Source organism: Candoia aspera, chromosome 4 (assembly GCF_035149785.1).
Source record: "Candoia aspera isolate rCanAsp1 chromosome 4, rCanAsp1.hap2, whole genome shotgun sequence".
NCBI classification, from domain to species: domain Eukaryota; kingdom Metazoa; phylum Chordata; class Lepidosauria; order Squamata; family Boidae; genus Candoia; species Candoia aspera.
Window position 1 is genome coordinate 26,766,932 of NC_086156.1, and position 20,489 is coordinate 26,787,420.

The 20,489-nt window shown below is 40.2% G+C and overlaps 1 protein-coding gene across 2 annotated transcripts in view; it reads left to right on the forward strand.

The window, feature by feature from the left end:
- UMAD1 (UBAP1-MVB12-associated (UMA) domain containing 1) overlaps nucleotides 1-16,442 on the forward strand; it is a 53,965-nt gene extending 37,523 nt beyond the window's left edge. For both annotated transcript variants that reach the window (XM_063303672.1, XM_063303673.1), the window contains exons 3-4: nucleotides 1,988-2,073; nucleotides 16,120-16,442. In XM_063303672.1, coding sequence (XP_063159742.1) covers nucleotides 1,988-2,073; nucleotides 16,120-16,374 — 341 coding nt within the window. In that variant the 3' untranslated portion in view covers nucleotides 16,375-16,442. The remainder of the gene's footprint in view (nucleotides 1-1,987; nucleotides 2,074-16,119) is intronic.
- Nucleotides 16,443-20,489: the final 4,047 nt, after the last annotated feature.

A 20,489-nucleotide genomic window follows, 5' to 3' on the forward strand; every position in this document is an offset into this window, starting at 1 on the left:
TCTCCGTCTTACAGTAAAATTCATTCAAAAGGGCAACAAAGACATTTACATGCCCAGAGCATCCTTAAAATAGAGTGGAAATGGATTTAGAAAATCCATTTAGGAAATCAGTTTCATCAAAGAGTGTTTGATCAATCACAACATGCTCAAGCATATTGTCCAGGAAAAGGATGTTGGCCACTGGCCTGTAATTTATGTCTTCTAGGTCCAGTTATGATTTTTGCAAGAATGATCTTCTTGTAGCCTTCTTTAATGAGGTTAGGATGACTCTCTCTTGTAGGGAGGAATTTAGAAACTTCCCACTTAATGTGATAAACCATGAGGTGTGATGGTCAAGCAAATATATTGTTGGCTGAACTTGACCAACCACTTCATTCAGTTAATCAAATATTAAAACTGAAGTCAGGGCTCAGGATATTTCTGCAGAGTGAACTGCCAAAACTGAACATTGTAAGTCATGACAGATGTAATAGGTTTTACCCTCCAAGCGTCTAATAAATAAAGGCTAATAAAGATTTTATATGATCTCTAGCTGAGCCAGATCTCCATGAACCACATGGAGAATTTCTGCTGGACAATGGTGAGAGGAGGACAAAAAAGTGTTTTTATATCCATCTTAATCACAAAGTATGCTTAATAAGGCATTTTATCAGATTCAGGATTACTTTTACTCTACCTTTGTCCTTCTACTCTCCCAACTTGCTTCATTACCCATGAAGAGACTGAACTGGGAAAGTAAAGTCAGTAGCAGTTGTATCAATATCCATGGTCATTTCTATATTCCATAGGGCAGCCAGATCCTTCCCCAGAGCCTTTTAGAATCCATTAGAAATCCTCCTCCAGGGACAAACCTCTGGAATAGACACTATAAACAGGAATAAAGGTTGCTGCAAATCTAAATCTAATAGGAAGTGATATGACAAGGGTAAAATCCTCTACTTTCAGACCACTATTCTCCTGCCCAGTTAATAAACATAAATTCAGAGTAGAAACTGTCATATGTGTTGGGCCAATAACAAGATGAGACATGCTCATACCTGGCATGGCAAAAATGAAACATGAGCAATCTCAACCAAAGCAGTCCAACATGCATATTGAAGATTCCCATAATTAACTTTTTATGAGTCTTAGGAACACTAAGTCTGAGATAACCTCAGAGCTGATGGAGGTTATCTTAGACTGGATGGGGGGTAAACCAGCAAGATGCAAAACTAGACTGACACTTCAATGGGCAACAAGTAGAGAGAAAAAAGAGAATTCTGATAAATTACAACAATTCCCTCTTCTTGATTGTATGAGTGACATTGGGAGCTAGAGATTCTCAGAGCAGGAATATCAATGGTGTCAACACCCAACAGTCTCAGCCCTAAAGTTAAGAATCACAAGATAAAATGTCCAGGCCTAGAAGGAATGCAGGATGTAGCAATGATATTGCTGGAGCAAGAGTGGAAGTAGTTAGTGCTGCTGCTGCTGCTGCTGCTTCTCCATAACAATATTTTACATGTGTGTGTGTGTTTGTGTTAGAGATTGAGAGATTCCTAAACTCTTCAGAAATGTATTCATCATTGTAAGCTGTAAAATTGCTTCATCTATACTGTCAGGACATTTCTCATTATTTCAGTAATGCTTTGATTATAATGAAACACATCATTTAGTTAACTGTTGTGATCTTCCTGTTGAAGCATTAAAGGATACTGGCATGTCTTTTGAATAATATGTTTGGGTTTTACACTTTTTTCTTTAAGAAAATGGGGAAACATTTTTAGATGAGAAAAATGTGCACACATTACAGATAAGCTTGCAAGGAATAAAAGTTTGGTGAAACTTGGTTATCTCCCATTACTTAAGCTATGTTTCTTGAGAACACCCCAGTGACTAAGAATTGCTGGGAGGATATGGAAGAAAAAGTTTACAAATTCTGGGTATAAAGAAAATTGTATTCATGAGTGGTATGGCAAATATATATTTTTTGAATTGTATCTTCTAGGCAATACAATTAATGAAGAAAGAAATAACTCAGCAGATAAAACTTCATTGGCTGTGACTGGAACTCAATTTGATCAAACTTCACAGGTCAGAAATCCCTCATCTGCTGTTTTGAAAAATACTAAGTTGAATTAGGGCTATCAGATCTGGGTTGCAAAATTACAGGCAGCTATTACATGGCAGCAAAGAGGCATTGAAAATTAACTCTTTGCTTCCATCTAGTCTAGGGTTTCTCAACCAGGTTTCCACGGAGCCCTAGGGTTCCATGAGAGGTCACTAGGGGTTCCCTGGGAGATCACAATTTATTTAAAAAATTTATTTCAAATTCCGGCACTTTAAAGAGGTAAGTTTCATTCTTTAGTTTAAGAACACTGTTAATGCGTATATACAGGCCTACACATGAAACAAAGATAATAATTTTGTAACTTCTTCCCTACATTTGAGCCTGAATGTGCAGGGGTTCCCTGAGGCCTGAAAAATATTTCAAGGGTTTCTCCAGGGTCAAAAAGTTGAGAAAGGCTGGTCTAGATATTTGCAGCCCAGATAACTGATTACAAGGATTGCTGAATATCAACATTTGCTTTTTTATTTAGTTATGGTGTTATATATGATTCTTCTGTCATAAACCACTCAGAATAAGAAAATAACGTGAAGTGTTGCACTGCTGGTGTATGACAGCATTATTTAATGTTACTAATGGGGTTGTGGTATTTATCTTTAAATTGTGTATGTACTGCTATTACTCTCATTTATAGTGCTTTAAAACATTATTACCACAGGTAATGATGAATATATAAAGTCATATTTATAGATATGTATCTATTCTGCATATTAAAATTAAAAAATTTAATAGTATAAATTTTAGAACTGTTGTATGCAAGCAGTTCAATTACTCCTAGATTAAGGAATGTAAACTTGCTTTAAGCACTTCAAAATTTAATATGAATAGAGAGGGAAAGAAGACATTAATACATTAATTATTCAGTGGTATTATGATTGGTTAGCTGTACTGATGTCAAGACAAATGTAATGGCCAGATTCATAGTAGTAATTTATCTGGCTAATACATTCAATCTGTAAGGCAATATGTTAGTTTAACAATGGCTTGCCTTTGTAATATTTTCATTGCAGCAGCTACTAACTATACTAACTACATTACTAACTGGAAATAACCAGGTTATTTGTGGGACTACCTGTTTCCAATTATCTCTGCTCATCCTATGAGATCTGGCAGAGTGGGCATGCCTGAGATCCTTTCTGTAAAGCAATGTCACCTGGCAACAGTTATGCCTTTTCTCTTGCAGCACCTGACCTACCAACATTCCCCCTGAGATTCAGATGGCCCTGACCCTGTTGGCTTTCTATAAGGCCCCCAAAACCTGGTTCTTCTCCTGGGTATTGGCCCAGAATGTGAGATGAGTCCATCCAAAAATGAAAGATCTTGAATAAAATATGTAATGGTTGGCCTCTGATCTCCTGTTGTTCTGTTTGGAGTGTTTGTTATATTTTCTTTTTAGTTAAAAAGCATTTTTAGTTAAAAAAGCATTTTTATGCTTTTAACCAATTATAAGCCACCTGGAGCCACTTTTGTGAGTAGTGAGTTACATGAATATCAAATAAATAAGAAACATGTCCAAAATGCAAAGGCACAGTGCACCTTGTTAGTTGTTCTCTTCTGTGATATGCAAACTAAGATATTAATTGAAAGTAATCTATTGTAGCTTGTTCAACAAACCATACTTTTGAAAAAGTATTAAGGATTTTTTAAAAAAGAAATGTTCCTTTGACACAATCCTGACTCCTGTCAACTACCTGGACTAGTCCATGCAATTTTCTTAGCAGTAATTTCAGAAGTGATTTGCCATTGTCTTCTTTCTAGAACTGAGAGAGACTTGACTGCCCCAAAGTCATCCAGCTGGCTTTGTGCCTAGAGCAGGATTAGAACTCACAGTCTCCTGGTTTCAAGTCCAGGATCTTTAACTACTACACCAAATTGGCTCTTGTTATAGAAATATGTAGTTGTAAATATAATTGATTTTGGACAGTGAGCTCTTGTTATTTAAAGGTAAAGGTAAAGGTTTCCCTTGACGTAAAGTCCAGTCGAATCCGACTCTAGGGGGCGGTGCTCATCTCCGTTTCTAAGCCTTGGAGCCGGCGTTGTCATAGACACTTCCGGGTCATGTGGCCAGCATGACTCACGGAACGCCGTTACCTTCCCGCCGAAGCGGTACCTATTGATCTACTCACATTTGCATGTTTTCGAACTGCTAGGTGAGCAGGAGCTGGGACTAGCAACGGGAGCTCACCCCGCCGCGCGGTTTCGAACCGCCGACCTTCCGATCGACAGCTCAGCGGTTTAACCCGCAGCGCCACCGCGTCCCAAGTTCTTGTTATTTAGATAGATTAAATTTAATAAATAAAGTGTGTTTTAATTATTCATGATGATTGACATGAACTTATTACCAGTTCAAAATATGTAAACATTAAAATCAAAACATTATTTTAATGTATGCTGCATGCTAGTGAGGAAACACAGAAGAAACAGATATAAGCAACCAATGCCTGAATAAGGCTTTTTCCAGTCAACAAAGTACGAATATTTATAGACACAAATACATAGAGAAAGAGTATTTCATGAAATGTTTTGTATTATGAGGACAACAGACATACTAAAACTTCTCAGAAATAGTGAGATTAAGGGTTCCAGTTATATGATAAACTGTCCATCACACATTAAACATTTTACAAAAGAAGACCAGTTGCTTACATAAAATTATCAGAGACGATATTCTTAATTTAGATAAATATTTATAGCTATTAACAGCCTGTAAAATATTTTTAAAATATTTCACAGGGTCTTATTTGTCTTAAGAAATTATCAGTTTTCTGGATCACTCAGACAAATGACAAAAATACCATAATATTACACAGCTGGTAAATTAAAACAAATAAGTTTAATAGATATAGAGAGCCACTGCAATATAGTGGTTTAGGTGTTGCACTGGGAACAAGAAGACTAGTTTCATTTCCTTTCTCTACCATGGAGTTCTGTAGGTGACTGTGAGTCAGGCACTATTTTTCAGCCTAAATTACTCTCCAGGACAGTTGCTGTAATGATAAAATGAGAGGACACGTGTCATGTATGCCACCTTGAGCTCCCAGAGGAAAAGTAGTAATAATTATAATTAATTTGTTGCTGATCGGAAAAAAAGTCAAAGATTCACTGGCAACAGAAGGGTGGAAGACTGACTGCAAACAGAAGCATATAGCCAGGAAATATAAGGAAGGCAAATTCCTCACATATAATTAGGAAACTATGCTTCATGCATAATTCCAGTAAAATCTGACCCTTAGGACTGCAGCTGCTCATATTTCTACTATTTTTTTCTTCTTTTTTTTTACTCTCATGCTTTTTTAAATGATGTGTGGAGTGACGGTTGCCACCATTCTCCTGCTTGTATATACGCAAAAATAATTTAAGATGGCAGACAACAATGAGTGACATAAAATTTAGTTATTCACAAGTGCTTGTTCTAACTTAACTTCTGAACTGTGCTAGTGTTTTGAAGGTGTTGTTTGGTGCCTTCAAGTCAGCTTTTGCCACCTGGAGACTGCCTGGGTGAGTCTCTGCAGTTTTCTTGGCAAGATTTTTGGAAGTGGTTTGCCGTTGCCTCCTTCCTAGGGCTGAGAGAGTATGATTGGCCCAAGATCACCCAGCTGGCTTTATGCCTAACGTGAGAATAGGACTCACAATCTTTGGTTTCCGGCCTGGTGCCTTAACCACTACACCAAATTGTCTCTCTTCCCAAACTCCTTTTGGAGTTACTTGTATGGAAATATAAGTACTTTTTAAAAAATGAGATTGGTCATGGGAATCTTCTCTGAGATATGCAAATTAAGCTCAACAATTTAAGTGAAGAATTATACATTAGTAATATAACTCATGTTTTAAAAATCATCCGTTTTTACCAAAAATCAAACTAAGCATATGCTTATGGCCCATGATAATGTATATTCTAATATTTTATGATTGTAGAATTGTGTTCTTGTGGTGGACACATTCATCTCTCTGTTTAACTAGTTTTTTAAATAATTTGATCCATAGTAGAAATAGAATAATATGATTCCATTAACAGTTAATTGGAACACAACAGCTATACTTGAGGAAATTTTCCTAGGTAAAACGTGCAAAATGGTACTGAGACACCAAACAATAATTTTAATACACATTAGATTCTGATGTGATGGGAAGGTATCATTAGTGTTTTATTAATGTTAAGTCAGTGGTTGATAGTTTTAAAAAATTATTGGTACTGCTAAAATTATTTTGCATTTTCATGGTATATGTTGCATATGCCAGTTGCAAAATAAACCTGCAGTGTTTATGAAATTGACAATTGAAATTTGGTTGGTAGAATTTTTGTTTTTTATTTTATACAATGAAATATAAAATCTTCCCCTATACTAGAAATGAGGAAAGTGAGACTATAACTTCTACATCTTTAAAGGAATGGTGATGAAAGCTATGAAATGCATTGAATCATTTTGATACTTACTATTTATGGTTGCTAATGTATGGATATGGATACAAGATGGCGACTGGGAGAGGACGCTAGTTGCGGCTCTGGGCGGCTCCAGGAGGAGAGATCCACATCTTTAGGACCCTGCTCCCCTAACCCCTTTGTGGCAGTCTAGGGGTTTGGGGGGGAAGGTTGTGGGCCAGTTTGGCCAGTTTTAGGGGGTTCCCGGCTGTAAATACCTTGGCTGGTGGTGGAGATGCTGGACCCTGGACGTCCCCCTGGGTGGAGCGGCGAGGCAGCGGAGCAGTGAGGCAATGGAGCGCGGCGGAGCGTTGCGGGCCCCGGCAGACCTCCCAAGGGTTGGGTGAGCTGGTGGCCCTCTATTGCCCCTCAGCTGGCCCTGGTGGGGACCCGGTGGCTGGACCTCCCCCGGGGTGGAACAGCGAGGTGGCGGAGCAGCGGGGCAATGGGGCATGGCGGAGTGTGGCGGGCCCCAGCGGACCTCCCGAGGGTTGGATGAGCTGGCAACCATCTATTGCCCCTCAACTGGCCGTCCACGAGATGGTGAAGTGGGATAGGCCCTGCCGCAAGGCCCTGCGGAGTGTGGTGGAGCAGGGCGAGGCCTAGTGGAGTGGAGGCCCAATGGGTGAAGCACGGCACGCGGAGGCGCAGTACCCCGAGGTGGAGTGGTGGAGCCTAGCAGACCTCTGGCAGGCCTGGTGGATTGGTGGCTGGGAAGAACCGGTGGACCGCTGGCAGGCTTGGTGGACTCAGTGGCTGCGGCAGAACTTGGTGGCTGGGGTAGAACCTACAACCACCACGGTGAATCTTCCTGCTGGATCCGCGCTGAGACTGCTGCTGCCTGCTGGAACCTCGCTGAGACAGTGCTGCTGCCTGCTGGAACCTCGCTGAGATGGTGAATCCCAGCAGCAGCTCCCAGCCTTGAGGAGTGGGGTGTGCCAGCGCGATGGACTTCTTAGCGAACATCGTAGTGGAGGACTGGTTGCTCCCCAATTACTGGGGGGTGGCAGAGGGTTTTAGGATCCCCTCGGTATGAGTGGGGTGCTCCCTGTCGGGTGAGAGGCGGGTGGGGAGCCCTGGTTTTTATTTATGTAAGAGTATTCCCCCTAAGTGAGAGACAGGGGAGGGTAGGAGTGGGTGGGGTGCCCCCATGATCAGTGAGAGAGGTTGGGGGGGTCGCAGTGAGTGTACGTATATATGTATGGGTGGTGGCTAGGTCCAAACAGTGCCGAGAGCGAGAGCTGGTGCACTGGGAAGGCCTGCCATCACTTGAGGCTGGTTGTGTGTGAGAGGTTGGGTGCGTGGGGGAGAGGATCCTTGTTTCAACCTAGGGTTTCCGGAGGTCCAGGAATGGAGGCAACTGGGTTTGGAAACTCTGTAGGCTGTAGGGCAGGTCGCTCTATCGAGGTGGTGATGGGCCGGGGATGTTATGGCGGGAACCGGAGGGCGGGCCATCTTCGCGGAAGACACCCCCGGTGTTTGTTACTGGTGGCATGTTCCGGCCCTCTGTGTTCAGACCCAGGCCCTGGTCAGCGGATCCTTGAGGGCCCCAGCTTCCGACTGCTGCTGCTTAATGCCAGGTCAGTTAACAACAAAGCCCCCCTCATATGCGATTTAATCACAGAGGAGGGGGCTGACCCGGCGTGTATTACTGAGACCTGGCTGGGCCCAGAAGGGGGGGTAGCCCTTTCAGAAATGTGCCCAGCTGGGTTTCAGGTGTGGCACCAGCCGAGATGCCGGGGTAGGGGAGGAGGGGTAGCAGTTGTGATCCGAGAGTCTCTAGTGGCCTTCAGGGGTGTTGCTCCACAAGTGGCTGGTTGTGAGACCCTGTTCTTCAAGTTGGGTACCTGAGAACAGTTGAGAGTGTTGCTGCTGTACCATCCTCTCTGCTGCGTGGCAACCTCCCTGCTTGAGCTGCTGGAGGCCGTCTCAGGGCTGGCAGTGGAGTACCCTAGGCTTGTGGTCTGGGGGACTTCAATCTGCCATCCTTGGGGCGTGCCTCAGAGGCGGCTTAGGAGTTCAAGGCCACCATGGTGGCCATGGACCTGTCCCAGATTATTCGAGACCCGACTCGAGACAGTGGCCTCACCCCAGACTTGGTTTTCTTGTTGGAGCAGTGGCAATGTGATCTGAGGGGAGAGTTGGGTCTGTCCCCATTGTCATGGTCAGATCACACCCTGGTGGCCTTGAGATTCTCTGGTGCTACCCCACTCCTCAGGGAGGCAGAGCCCATTCGATTGGTCTGCCCCCGGCGACTGATGGACCCAGTAGGGTTTCAGAGGGAGCTGGGGATTATACCCGAGGATCTACTGCACGGTCCAGCAGAGGCCCTAGCTGTGGCCTGGAATAGGGAGGCGGTGGGGGCCTTGGACAGGATCGCGCCTGTGCGACCTCTCTTGCCTCATCCGACCCAGGACTCCCCATGGTTTACAGAGGAGCTGCGGGTTCTGAAGAGGATTAAGAGACGTCTAGAGTACCGCTGGAGAAAGACAAGGAGCGAATCTGACTGAACACAAGCTAGAGCCGCCATTGAGGCCTACCTTGTGGCGGTAAGAGCGGTGAAACACCAATATTTCTCTGCTCTTATTGCATCCTCAGAATGCCGCCCGGCGGCCCTGTTTAGGATTACCCAATCCCTCTTGGGTAAGGGGGATTCGGCGATCCATTTACAGGGCCGTGCGGAGGAGTTTCTGAGCCTCTGCAGGATAAAATCGTTCAGATTCGTTCTAAGTTGGACTCTAAGCTTGAGGCACAGTCTGGGGAGATGCCGAGGGGACGTACTTACCCTGTTATCTGGGAACGGTTTGATCCTGTTGGGCCTGAGGAAGTGGACAGGATCCTCTGGACTGCAAATGCAACCACATGCCAACTTGACCCTTGACTCTCCTGGCTGTTAAAATTGGCCCGGGAGGTGACTTGTGGTTGGCTCCAGGCGATGGTTAATACATCCTTGAGGGGGGGGAGTTTCCGGCTGCCTTCAAGGAGGCACTGGTACACCCCCTCCTCAAGAAGCCATCCCTGGACCCTACTGTACTAGGCAATTTTCGCCCTGTCTCCCACCTTCACTTTTTGGGAAAGGTGGTTGAGAAAGTGGTTGCGTTGCAGCTCCAGAGGATTCTGGAGGAAACAGATTATCTGGACCCCTTTCAGTCAGGTTTCAGGCCAGGATATGGGACAGAGATTGCATTGGTCGCACTTATGGATGATCTCTGGTGAGAGCAGTATGGAGTGAGTGCATCCATCCTGGCTCTTCTTGACCTCTTAGTGGCTTTCGATATGATTGACCATGGTATCCTTTTGGGTCAGCTCAGAGAGTTGGGGGTGGGTGGCATAGTTTTGCGCTGGTTCACCTCCTTTCTCCAGGACCAGTCCCAATCGGTGGTGATAGAAGAGAGATCTGCCCCTCGACCCCTCCATTGCAGGGTGCTGCAGGGTTCAGCTCTCTCCTCTCCTATTCAACATCTACATGAAACCACTGGGCGAGTTCATCCGTCACCACGGGATGAGGTATCATCAATATGCCGATGATACTCAGTTATATATCTCCATCCCAGGTGAGGTAAGTGATGTGGTAGCTGCCCTCTCCAAGTGCCTAGGGGCTGTGGGGGTCTGGATGGGGAACAACAGGCTTCAACTGAACCCTGGTAAGACTGAGTGGCTGTGGGTTGATGGTTCCTCTGTATCCGGGAAGTTATCGTCTTTAGTTCTGGATGGGGTTGCACTGCCCCATTCAGACCCGGTGCGTAATCTGGGGGTCCTCCTGGACTCACGACTCCTGCTCGACGAGCAGGTGGCAGTTGTGGCCAGAAGGGCCTTTGCGTGTTGTGCACCAGTTATGCCCTTTCCTGGATCAAGAGGCCCTCCGAACAGTCACTCATGCCCTGGTCATCTCCCACATAGTCTATTGCGATGCGCTCTACATGGGGCTACCCTTGAAGAGTATCCGGAAGCTTCAACTGGTCCAGAATGCAGCCGCCCGAGCAGTTATTGGTGCCCCAAGATTGGCACATGTGACACCACTGCTGCGCGAGCTGCACTGGGTACCAGTTGGCTTCCGGGTCCAATTCAAGGTGTTGGATATCACCTTTAAAGCCCTACATGACATGGGGCCAGGTTACCTGAGGGACCCCCTCATCGCCATAACATCGACGTGCCCCACCCGGTCATGCAGAGAGGGCATGCTTACAAACCCCGCTGGTAAAGGAATTCTACCTGGCGGGGTCCAGGAGGCGGGCCTTCTCTGCAGTGGCACCCGCGCTCTGGAACATTCTGCCCCCAGAGCTGAGACAGGCCCATTCGCTCCCGGACTTCTGGAAGAACCTAAAAACCTGGTTCTGCTGCCTCGCATGGGGTGGGAGGGGCACCAGTTCGTCTTGCGGGTGGCTATTATAGATCTCTCCCCAACAAACAAGATCTACGCTGCTGGATTTTATATTTTCTACTGTATATTATTTTATTTTATAGAGTATTTATATTGTAATTTATGTGTTTTAATTTTGATTGTAAACCGCCCAGAGTCCCCTTTTCAGGGGAGATGGGCGGTGATGGAAATTTGAAATATAAATAAAATAAATAATTCTTTTTTCTAGAAAAATTGCAAGCACTGACTAAACTGATTATTTCATGCCTATGGTTTACAAGTAACAAGTTGTAAAGCTAATAAATGTCTGAGTTGTAAGCTATACATTGAAGGCAACAAATGTATGTATGGTTATGAATTAACAAAAAAGTATATAGTGAATCATATTTTATGTATTTGTATATCTCAAGGTTGTTTCAAAACATTGGGTGAGGATATATATCCAAGCGCTTCCATCATTGTACCCCAACAAATATGTAATTGTTGTTCTGAATGTGTAGGAATTTGTTCTACATAATCTCATCACATGAAATATATCTAAGAAGTGCACTTGTCTGTCTCCTTATGATATTTATGATTACTAAAGCTGTTGTCGCCATAGTTTTCTTGGGATTCAAGTTTTCCATTATACTGCTTATCTAAAAGGAGTGGATAAGATCTTCCAAGTTGTAAATTTACAAAACGGAAAGGCGACTGTTAAATAATATGCATCTTAAATACTTTGCTGAAGAGAACTACAACCTGCTGAAAAAGTGACATCGAGGTTAAAGAAGAAAGAGCACCTATCTACAGATATAGCTAATTGGCAGAATGCTGTGTCTATGATATTTGTGTTTAATTATTCTCTTAGTTAAACGAAATGGCATTTTAAATAAGAAATATAGTAAGGAAGATTATTGAGTCAAGAAAAGGAAGCATTATTTCCTGTTTACAAAGAATAATATAAAAATTTAGAAGGGGAAAGCATACATACAGACATACCCATCACAATATTCTCTTTCAGAGTAAGCAATGTTATGCAAAGCACAGAAAAGGACAAAGAAGCAATAAACCAGAAAAATTAAATGTGTGAGATAAGAAAATCTTGTATAATTAAATCTAGTGCATATATCATTCACTATAGTTCACCATACGTTTCTGTCTTTGCAAGCCATCCTTGCTTCCGCTCCATCCATATGTTGCTAAATCAATAAAATAGAATACAGTATAAACCAGTATCAACAATAAACATTAAAATAATCAGTGTTAAGACATTCCCTAATACCAGCATAACCATAACAAATCTGTATTGAATAAAGACAAAGTTTTTCAGTCCCATAAAGATCCTGCAAAAAGCATTTTGAGGGTCTTTTTAAACTTCAAAAGGTCTGACTCTAGAATTAATTCAAAGGGAAGTTCATTCAAGAGAGAGGAACTACGTGGGAAAAAGCTATTTTAATATTGGGAAGAACTAATCAACTTGACTACACAATAGACCTGAGTGCACAGGAACATGAGTTGTAATCAAATTATTCAGATAACTGGATGCTCCTGTGCCCAAAGGCTAGAAGGTTAGCATCAGAAGACTCAAACAATGTAGGGATTGGGGAAAAGAAAGCAGCAGGGGTGAATCGGGAGATTCATAGTGCTTCAGAGCTAAAAAAAAGTGCTCTGGATTCAACAGTTTTGTATGCTTTTACCTGTTGGCACATCCATAAGGAAGCTGTGTTTTTTCCTGGACTCGACAGGTAACTGTGTGATCCCATGAAAATACACCAATGGTGTGCTCACACTCATTTCAAAACACCATATCATACCCTGTCAATGCCTCCTTATCTTAAACATGTTTCCTTGGGATTGTGCGACTACCATGCAAGCTTTTTTAAGGGGGTGTTGACGTGTGCAATGCGCTTGACCATGCCCATTTTTCAGCTTCAGATCTGAAGTGCTGCACATCCTTAATTATCAGTTTTATTGTCATAAGAAAAGTAAAAAAACCAAAAACCACAACATTAGATAGTTAGGTCTGGGAGATAACATATGCAGAGACCTGACAGTGTTACCCAGGGCATAACCATAAATCTCTTTAGAATCTCAACCAGCACTCAGGAGCTGTTTATAGTAGAGTTAAGGATAAGGCTTGGATAGATAAGTTGCTTTTTAGTGCAGACATAAGAAGCCCTGATAATAAAGATAGCTACAGCAGATTTTAGCAATGCCTGCTATATATTTAGCCAGCCTTTTTTTTTTTAACAATCCAGCCCTTCTTCCTTCCTTTATATATACCAGCCCCAGGGTTTAAATCTTACATCTGTTTCTCTTGTGTTTATGTAGCAATGGACTTCTAGCTGTTCATTTCTTAGCTTGGGTGTGGAGGCGTCTGCACTGTATGTCACTATATGTTTGGTCTTAGGTTCCTTGCCTCTGGCCTTGACAGCTTCAGCCCTCAACAAGACCCACTCAATAGGCAGGTTTGCTAGATAATTTCACCTTATTGTTGTAAGAATAAATAGGAAAAGAACAGTCAATTATGTGCAAAAAAAACCCTTTTATATTGTAGTTGTTCTGGGATTACCAGTGAAGCAACTTCCATGCATACATGTGAAGACAGCTCGGGACAACTTTCAAAGCAGCTGAGCAAACCTTGAAAAAATATAGCTCATTTATCTCTTCAAAGACAGGTAGCTTATTCATGCTAATGCAGCTTGCAAAACAACTCTTTCAAAAGAGCAGACCATACTGTGCCTTACCATGCCATGTTATGCTGTTTTACCTACCTACCTTCACACACCTCTATACTATATTCCTTCTCTATTCTTTAATGCCGTAGGCCTTGTCTCAAAGAATTTGGATATTCAATCATCAAAACCTTAATTTTAGAATATATTTTTCAGATTTATTTTGTATTGTATAGAACACAGTCCTGTTCTTAATAAAGAATAAATTGAAATATCAGATCAATCATAGCAGTAATTACTTCCTCCTGCTTTCCTTCTGTCAATGATTAAAAACACTTAAAGATAACTTTTTCAAATATTAGCAACAACTTGTGTAATATGTAATAGCTATGAAAATATTTTATTTTTTTATTTCTCATCTAACAGATGGCATGGCTATGAATGAAGTTTTATAAAGCTTAGCAAATATCTATGCACGAAGGTCGCTGGGGACCGACTGATAACAGAAGTTAAAGAAGTTAGATTGTAGAAATAATACTTTACTACTGGCATATTATAAAAATAGGTTCTTGACCCTACATGATATATTGATAGCCACATGTGTTTTTCTTTAACAGATGTCCAATATATTAATGTGTTCTTATGCCAATTATAAGAGTTTATCCATTTACAATTTCTGTTAAACTGGCGACACGTTTCTCCTGTAACATATATTCCGCATTGCACTAATGCATTCTTCTACATTTAAAGAATGTGTCTATTATTAAAAGAAAAAATAGAGCTTCATCAGGGACCCCTTGATTCCTAACTACTGACATTCCCCTCTTCTTTTATATCATCACCTCTGAAGATCTGATAAAAAATTATTTTCAATTTATGAAGGGTTAATAAAAGGGTTAATTAACAGTCAAATTGTTTTAATACCTATGTTACTATTTTTCAAGAAATTGATATATTATATGGCTTGGGTTTAATACACCCTTTCTTCTTTTCTGTTAGGATATGGTATTTCTTGGTATTATCTTAGGCTGTGATGTATTCTTTTTTATGGATAAATTTTGCAGATGTCACTAAATAGTGTTGTCCAATGGAAATGGCCCAGTATAATTTGGTAGTTAGGTTAGAAAAATCAAATGGTACCTTCATTTCCACTCGTAAATAATTAATATATTGTAGCTTTCAGTGACATCCTAAAATGTGCCACTTGCAATAGCTTTACACTTTCACATGGTAAAGCCAGTCTTACTAGCCTTTTTCTCCATCTGAGCACACATCACCCAGTTATAGTGCAAAATATATCTCTTTGCCTGATACTACAGTTCCTCTTTAGGAACACCTTGTGTATGCCTAGAATATGTACTTTATTGTGCTGATTCTGAAAAGAACAATTACCATGATTAATCTGAATTCAAGGACATTCATATTTTAAATTGTTTCCTGGCATGTAATAATATTAATTCCTTTAAATAAAGGAACAATCTTGCCCCCTCCAGGTACTTCCATTCAATCCACCTCTCACAAATCTCTTGTTCTTTTCTTTCAACCAACCTTATTCCAGTTGTTCTAACCCTCCCATTTATTGTCACCTTCCCAATGACCTCATTTCACCTTCCTAATACTTTCTTCCTATCTTCTTTCCTCCCAACTTTAGTCATCAGTTCTCAGACTCCCCAATCTCCTCCAACCCTATGGATCTGCCACTACCACAGTTTCTAATCACTAACTGAAACTGAAAATTAAACTAGTCATTATTCTACTCTACTTCATTCTACTCTCCAAATGACCATTGTTCACAGAAGGCAACTAACATGCCCCCTGAATCTAAAAAAATCTTCCCAGAGAATCCTCAGGCTCAGGAACCTGTTGCTAGCTTTAAAGATTGCTGTTTGGAAAGATCTTTATAATCTGATTTAATACCAGCATAGAATTGAATCATATTCTGTCAGGAATCTTTAGATACATTCTGTATCTTTAAATCACAGTCTCCTTAAAATGATGGCTCTGTGCAGATGACTTTAAAAGACATCTAACAGCAGTATCACTTTAAATGTAAGTGATAATTGGCTTTTTAGCTGAAATATCATTTTTCTTTCTTCCATGTATACTCTTCTCTTGTGTTTTTGTTCAGAATTCATAAGGGGTGCCCAATCTTTAACTGAAGTGGATATGTTGTTATTATTTGATATTTGCTTTACATAGGGCCTAATCATGGCATGTTATTGAGCATTTCAGTTTTATTTCAACAAGCATTCGGTTAAAAAGCTACTGTGAATATTTGTATTAGTTCAATCAGAGTTTACTTTAAAGGAGAATAGACAAATTCATGGGGGATGAAGTCATCAATGACTAATCATGTGGTTATACATTAGTACTAAGATGTAAATGTTATATGCCTTTCAATGCTATTTGTCAAAGAACATGAACAGGAAGTGCACTTGCATTCATGTGCTGTTGTGGTCTTTCCATAGGTATCTGGTTAGCCACTGTGAAACAAAATCCCAGACAAGAGGACCTATGGTTTGTTTCAGCACAGATGTTTTTATGTTCTGATATGCTCTTTCTCTCATTTTCTTAGGCAAATTCAGACAACCAATCAAAGTTGACTGAAGGAGACACTGAACTGGAGGCAAAGAAAAATCAGAATATGGAAAGCAGTTCTATGTTGGAATTTCTAAGTGATGTACCTTTTGCTCTTGCACCACATGTTTTGGCAGTACAAGATACCTGTAATGATTTCTCAAGACAACTGTTTTCCTGTGATGTCAATGACAATTTAGCAAGATTTTGGTATGATTTTACACTTGAAAATTCAGTGTTATGTGAGTCCTAAAGTTGAGTTATTTAAAATAAAAATATACCCAGATCACTTGAAATAAAATATGCTGATGTTATCTGTCATGTAACTCTGCTTGTTTGTGTCTACTGCTAGTCTGACAGAACATTACTATTTTCTGTCTTTGTCATGTTTTGTACAATGTTTTAAAACAGCTAAGCCAAACTTCAAAACTCAATTACAATAATAATGAAAATAAGCCAGTAGAAGTTTCATATAAGCTTCCAGAAGTTGATATTAACTTGGCCCGTGTTTTATCAAAGGAAAGTAAGCTAAATATTACATTGTATTCTGATTTATAAATAAGCAACCTATGCTATGATGATTAATACATTAGCTAATTTTGTTATAGCACCTTTTGTTGAGGAATTCCTTACAACCTCAGGCCCATCTAAATTTATACATCCTTAGTGCAGAATGAATTGATATCAAATATCTGAGCTTGGTTTTGGAGTTTTGATTCATATTTCTTGGGAATGTAGTTTTTGATTTGCTGTTCTGGTTCTATATTCTTGATTTCTATGTTCATTTTTTCCATTGCAAGCTTCTGCTGCAACTACTAGAGTGAAATTGGAGTGAATGCATATACTGTACATTATGTCAGTCTGCCTGTCTGTGTACACATGATGGGTGCATGGATGTGTATGCATGTGGGTATATAATATACACAAGTAGGTACTGTATATAAATTGATTTACCACCAGTAAGATAAACATGTATATTTAAAGTATATCAGTATTGATTTACCACCAGTAAGATAAACATGTATATTTAAAGTATATCAGTATAGCTTTTCACAAAATACTATTATGTCATCCTTCTCCATCTTTGTGCCCTTCACTTATCTCACGCTTTCTATTTATTTTATGCAACAAAGAACATTCAAGAAGTTAAAAGTGGATAATATTGTATAAAGTGCAACACTTACATTTTTAAACAACAAATTAAAGCTTAATGAGGCAGAACCATGTTGTCCAGTCTTTCAGTTATGTGATAAAGTAATTCAAAGGCTAAGAATGCACAATTTCTTCAAGCTAGCCTTTGGTATCAGGGATACAATATTCTTTCCAAGAAGACATAGGAACTTTTTCTGCAATAATCCAAGCTTAATAGCTCCAATGTTCTTCACTGATAGACAAATTCAATTTTTTGGGAATATAATTTAACAACACATTCTTAAATCTCTTCCCCAAACCTTATTTACAATATTAAAAATTTTCAACCTGTATGGGACATGACTAAATCACACATACCTTCAAATTCATTGCACTTCCAATATAGATAAGTAGATAACTCTTTTTAAATATTTATTGAGGAGTCTTAACAGGTCTGAAAAAAAATTACGAATTAGTCTCATCTTACATTTATAAGAAACATACTCATTTTTAAAGATCTGAGACTATTACCTTGATAGAATTGGAAACTCCAATTCTGTATTCCAAATTAATTACCAATATTTATTTTTGTAAAATTGTTCAATTATTAACCCCTTTAAAATATCCAGTGAAGAGTCAAATAGACACCAAAAAGAATCTTTGATAAATTAAGAAACACAATTATGCAAGAGAATATGTTAAATCTCAAAGTGTGGACATTATAAGCTGCACGCTTACGATCTCCAAGTACAATTCACTGAAAAGAGTGTTATATCCGAATATAATGCTAATCATATTATGAATATACTATTGAAATAATTAGGAACCACATATGATTAGCCTTAACCCCATAGCTGGCTGGGGAATTCTGGGGCTTGAAGTGCACACATCTTCAAGCTGCTGAAGTTGAAAAACACTGGTTTAGATAGCTGCAGAAATAAGCCAGCTAATGTATTTGATGACCTAATAGGAAACCTGCCATTTCCTTCTCCTTGTCATTCCTATGGCAGATGAGAAGACATTTTAAATAGACCAACTTACATATACATGGAAACTGGGTAAAGGAATGTAGACCTGGCCGTGGGAATGGAGAAGGAATGAGCTAACTGTTACGAAGAAATGTTCAATTTCAGTCCTGAGAAAGAAGGAAGTATGAGATAATTTTTTTAAAAACCACCTTTGCCTTGCTTTTGTTTAGTATAGAATGGAAAACTCCCAACAGGCTTTCAAGATTCTGTTATTCCACCATAAAACAATAAAATAGTATTCCTGAAATCCATGCTATGCCAGGTTCTGGACTTTGCCTATCTTGAAGGACTGCAAGTTACTTGAGTATCTTTTTTTTTCCTTCTGATTTCTGATTTGTAAATGAGGACGATTAGAAAATGGAAATGTATGATTTGAGAATTTGTTCCTGTAGCAACCCCCCCCCCATTCCAATTATATCTAAACAAGGACATGCTAACATGTATGATTAGCCCTTCAAATAATATACCAAAGCAGGATTACTATGCTTTTTCTTTGTGATATTCATGATAGCCACTCACACAAGAAACAGCACAACAGAAAACAGCTGTGAGGATTTCAGTGTTGTGAAGATTTAATTTGAAAAGAGATGAACGTTCATTACAGCATCCAGAGGTGGGGGCAATAACTAAGAGGGACAGGCTCAAATATCAACCTTGTTGTAGGCAACAACTGCAGGACAGATGAAAAAGAACTGGTTGAGCCACCACTTCTGTTTAGTGGTGTTTGTTACAGAGATAAATACTGGAGATCAAAGATCCCATATAAAGGACTGACTAAGGTCACTCAGTACATATACATAATTTACAGGACAGAAAATCTATTTGCAAGCATACTACAAAAAAAAAAAAAAGCCAAAATCTCATTGGAGAACATTTGCAGATTTAAGCATGTGTCCTTTTCTCACTAAAAGCATCCTCCAACTAAATTGTTATAATCTCAGTTTTAAACAGCATGTAATCTATCATCTATCTATGTCTGTCTGTCTGACTTTTCCACTTAATTGTGATGATGTATTTATGTGCCTTTGGACCCCTTTTGGAAAGCTGTTTATTGTAACAGACTTGTAGTGCAGCGATATTAATACTTCTTTCTCAAATTGTTTGGGAATGGCTTACGTTCATCCATATTGCTTTCTATAATTAATTTGCATTTAAGATTTTATATTAAGATTTCTCATTAAAGAATGACCTGATTCGTTCATTAATAATTTTTAAGATTCAATCAGTGATTTTCAGAAAATAATTAACACATTTTATATTGTTAATGTTGTTTATTTATTTATTTATTTATTCAATTTCTGTAGCCGCCCATCTCAGCAAGTGACACTGGGCGGCTTACAATGATAAAAACCATAAAACAATTAAACAATTACAATTCAAACAGTTACAATACAAAATAAATATACATGGCTGCCAAGTAAACAATGTATGATATTAATTCAACCAAGAAACGGGACCGTTACCACACTCGGGGCCCCAGGCCTAGGCACATAACCAGGTCTTCACGGGAGAGGCTTATAGCACGTCTGGTGGACGACACGGAACAAACCCAATCAAACATGAGTTAGAGCTGCTACTGGAGCTACCTCACAGGGTGGTTGTTCTGGGGAAAATAGGAGGAGGAAGGAGTATTAGGTATGTTCACTGCCTTGAATTATTTATAAAAAAAAAGGCGGGACAAAAAAATCTTTTAAAAATACCAGTATTCCTACGCCCTTATTGCATCTGCAGATAGCCTGGCAGCCTTGTTTTGAGTCAACCAGAGTCTTCCTGGTAGAGAGTGGCTCTGGGGTTCACTTGCAGGGTCGCTCTGAGGAATATCTGATGGATGAAGTTGACCAGATTTGCTCTAAGTTGGACTCTTGCCTAGGAACAGGTCCTGTGGAGGCTATGCGGTCTGGGACTGGCATAGTTATCTGGGGTGAATTTGATCCTTTTGGGCTGGAGGAAGTGGAGAGGATTCTCATGTTAGCTCAGATACCTCTGCATTAGATCCATATCCCTCCTAGCTGGTTAAGGCTACCTGGGAGGGGACATGTGGCTGGGTCCTGGCAGTGGTTAGTTCTTCCTTGAGAAATGAGATAGTCCTGCCATCTCTGAAGGAAGAGGTGGTGCATCCCCTCCACAAGAGGCCATCACTGGACCTGACCATTCTGGACAATTGTCCAGCTTCCAAACTTCTGTTTTTAGCCCAAGCAAGAGTGAGTAG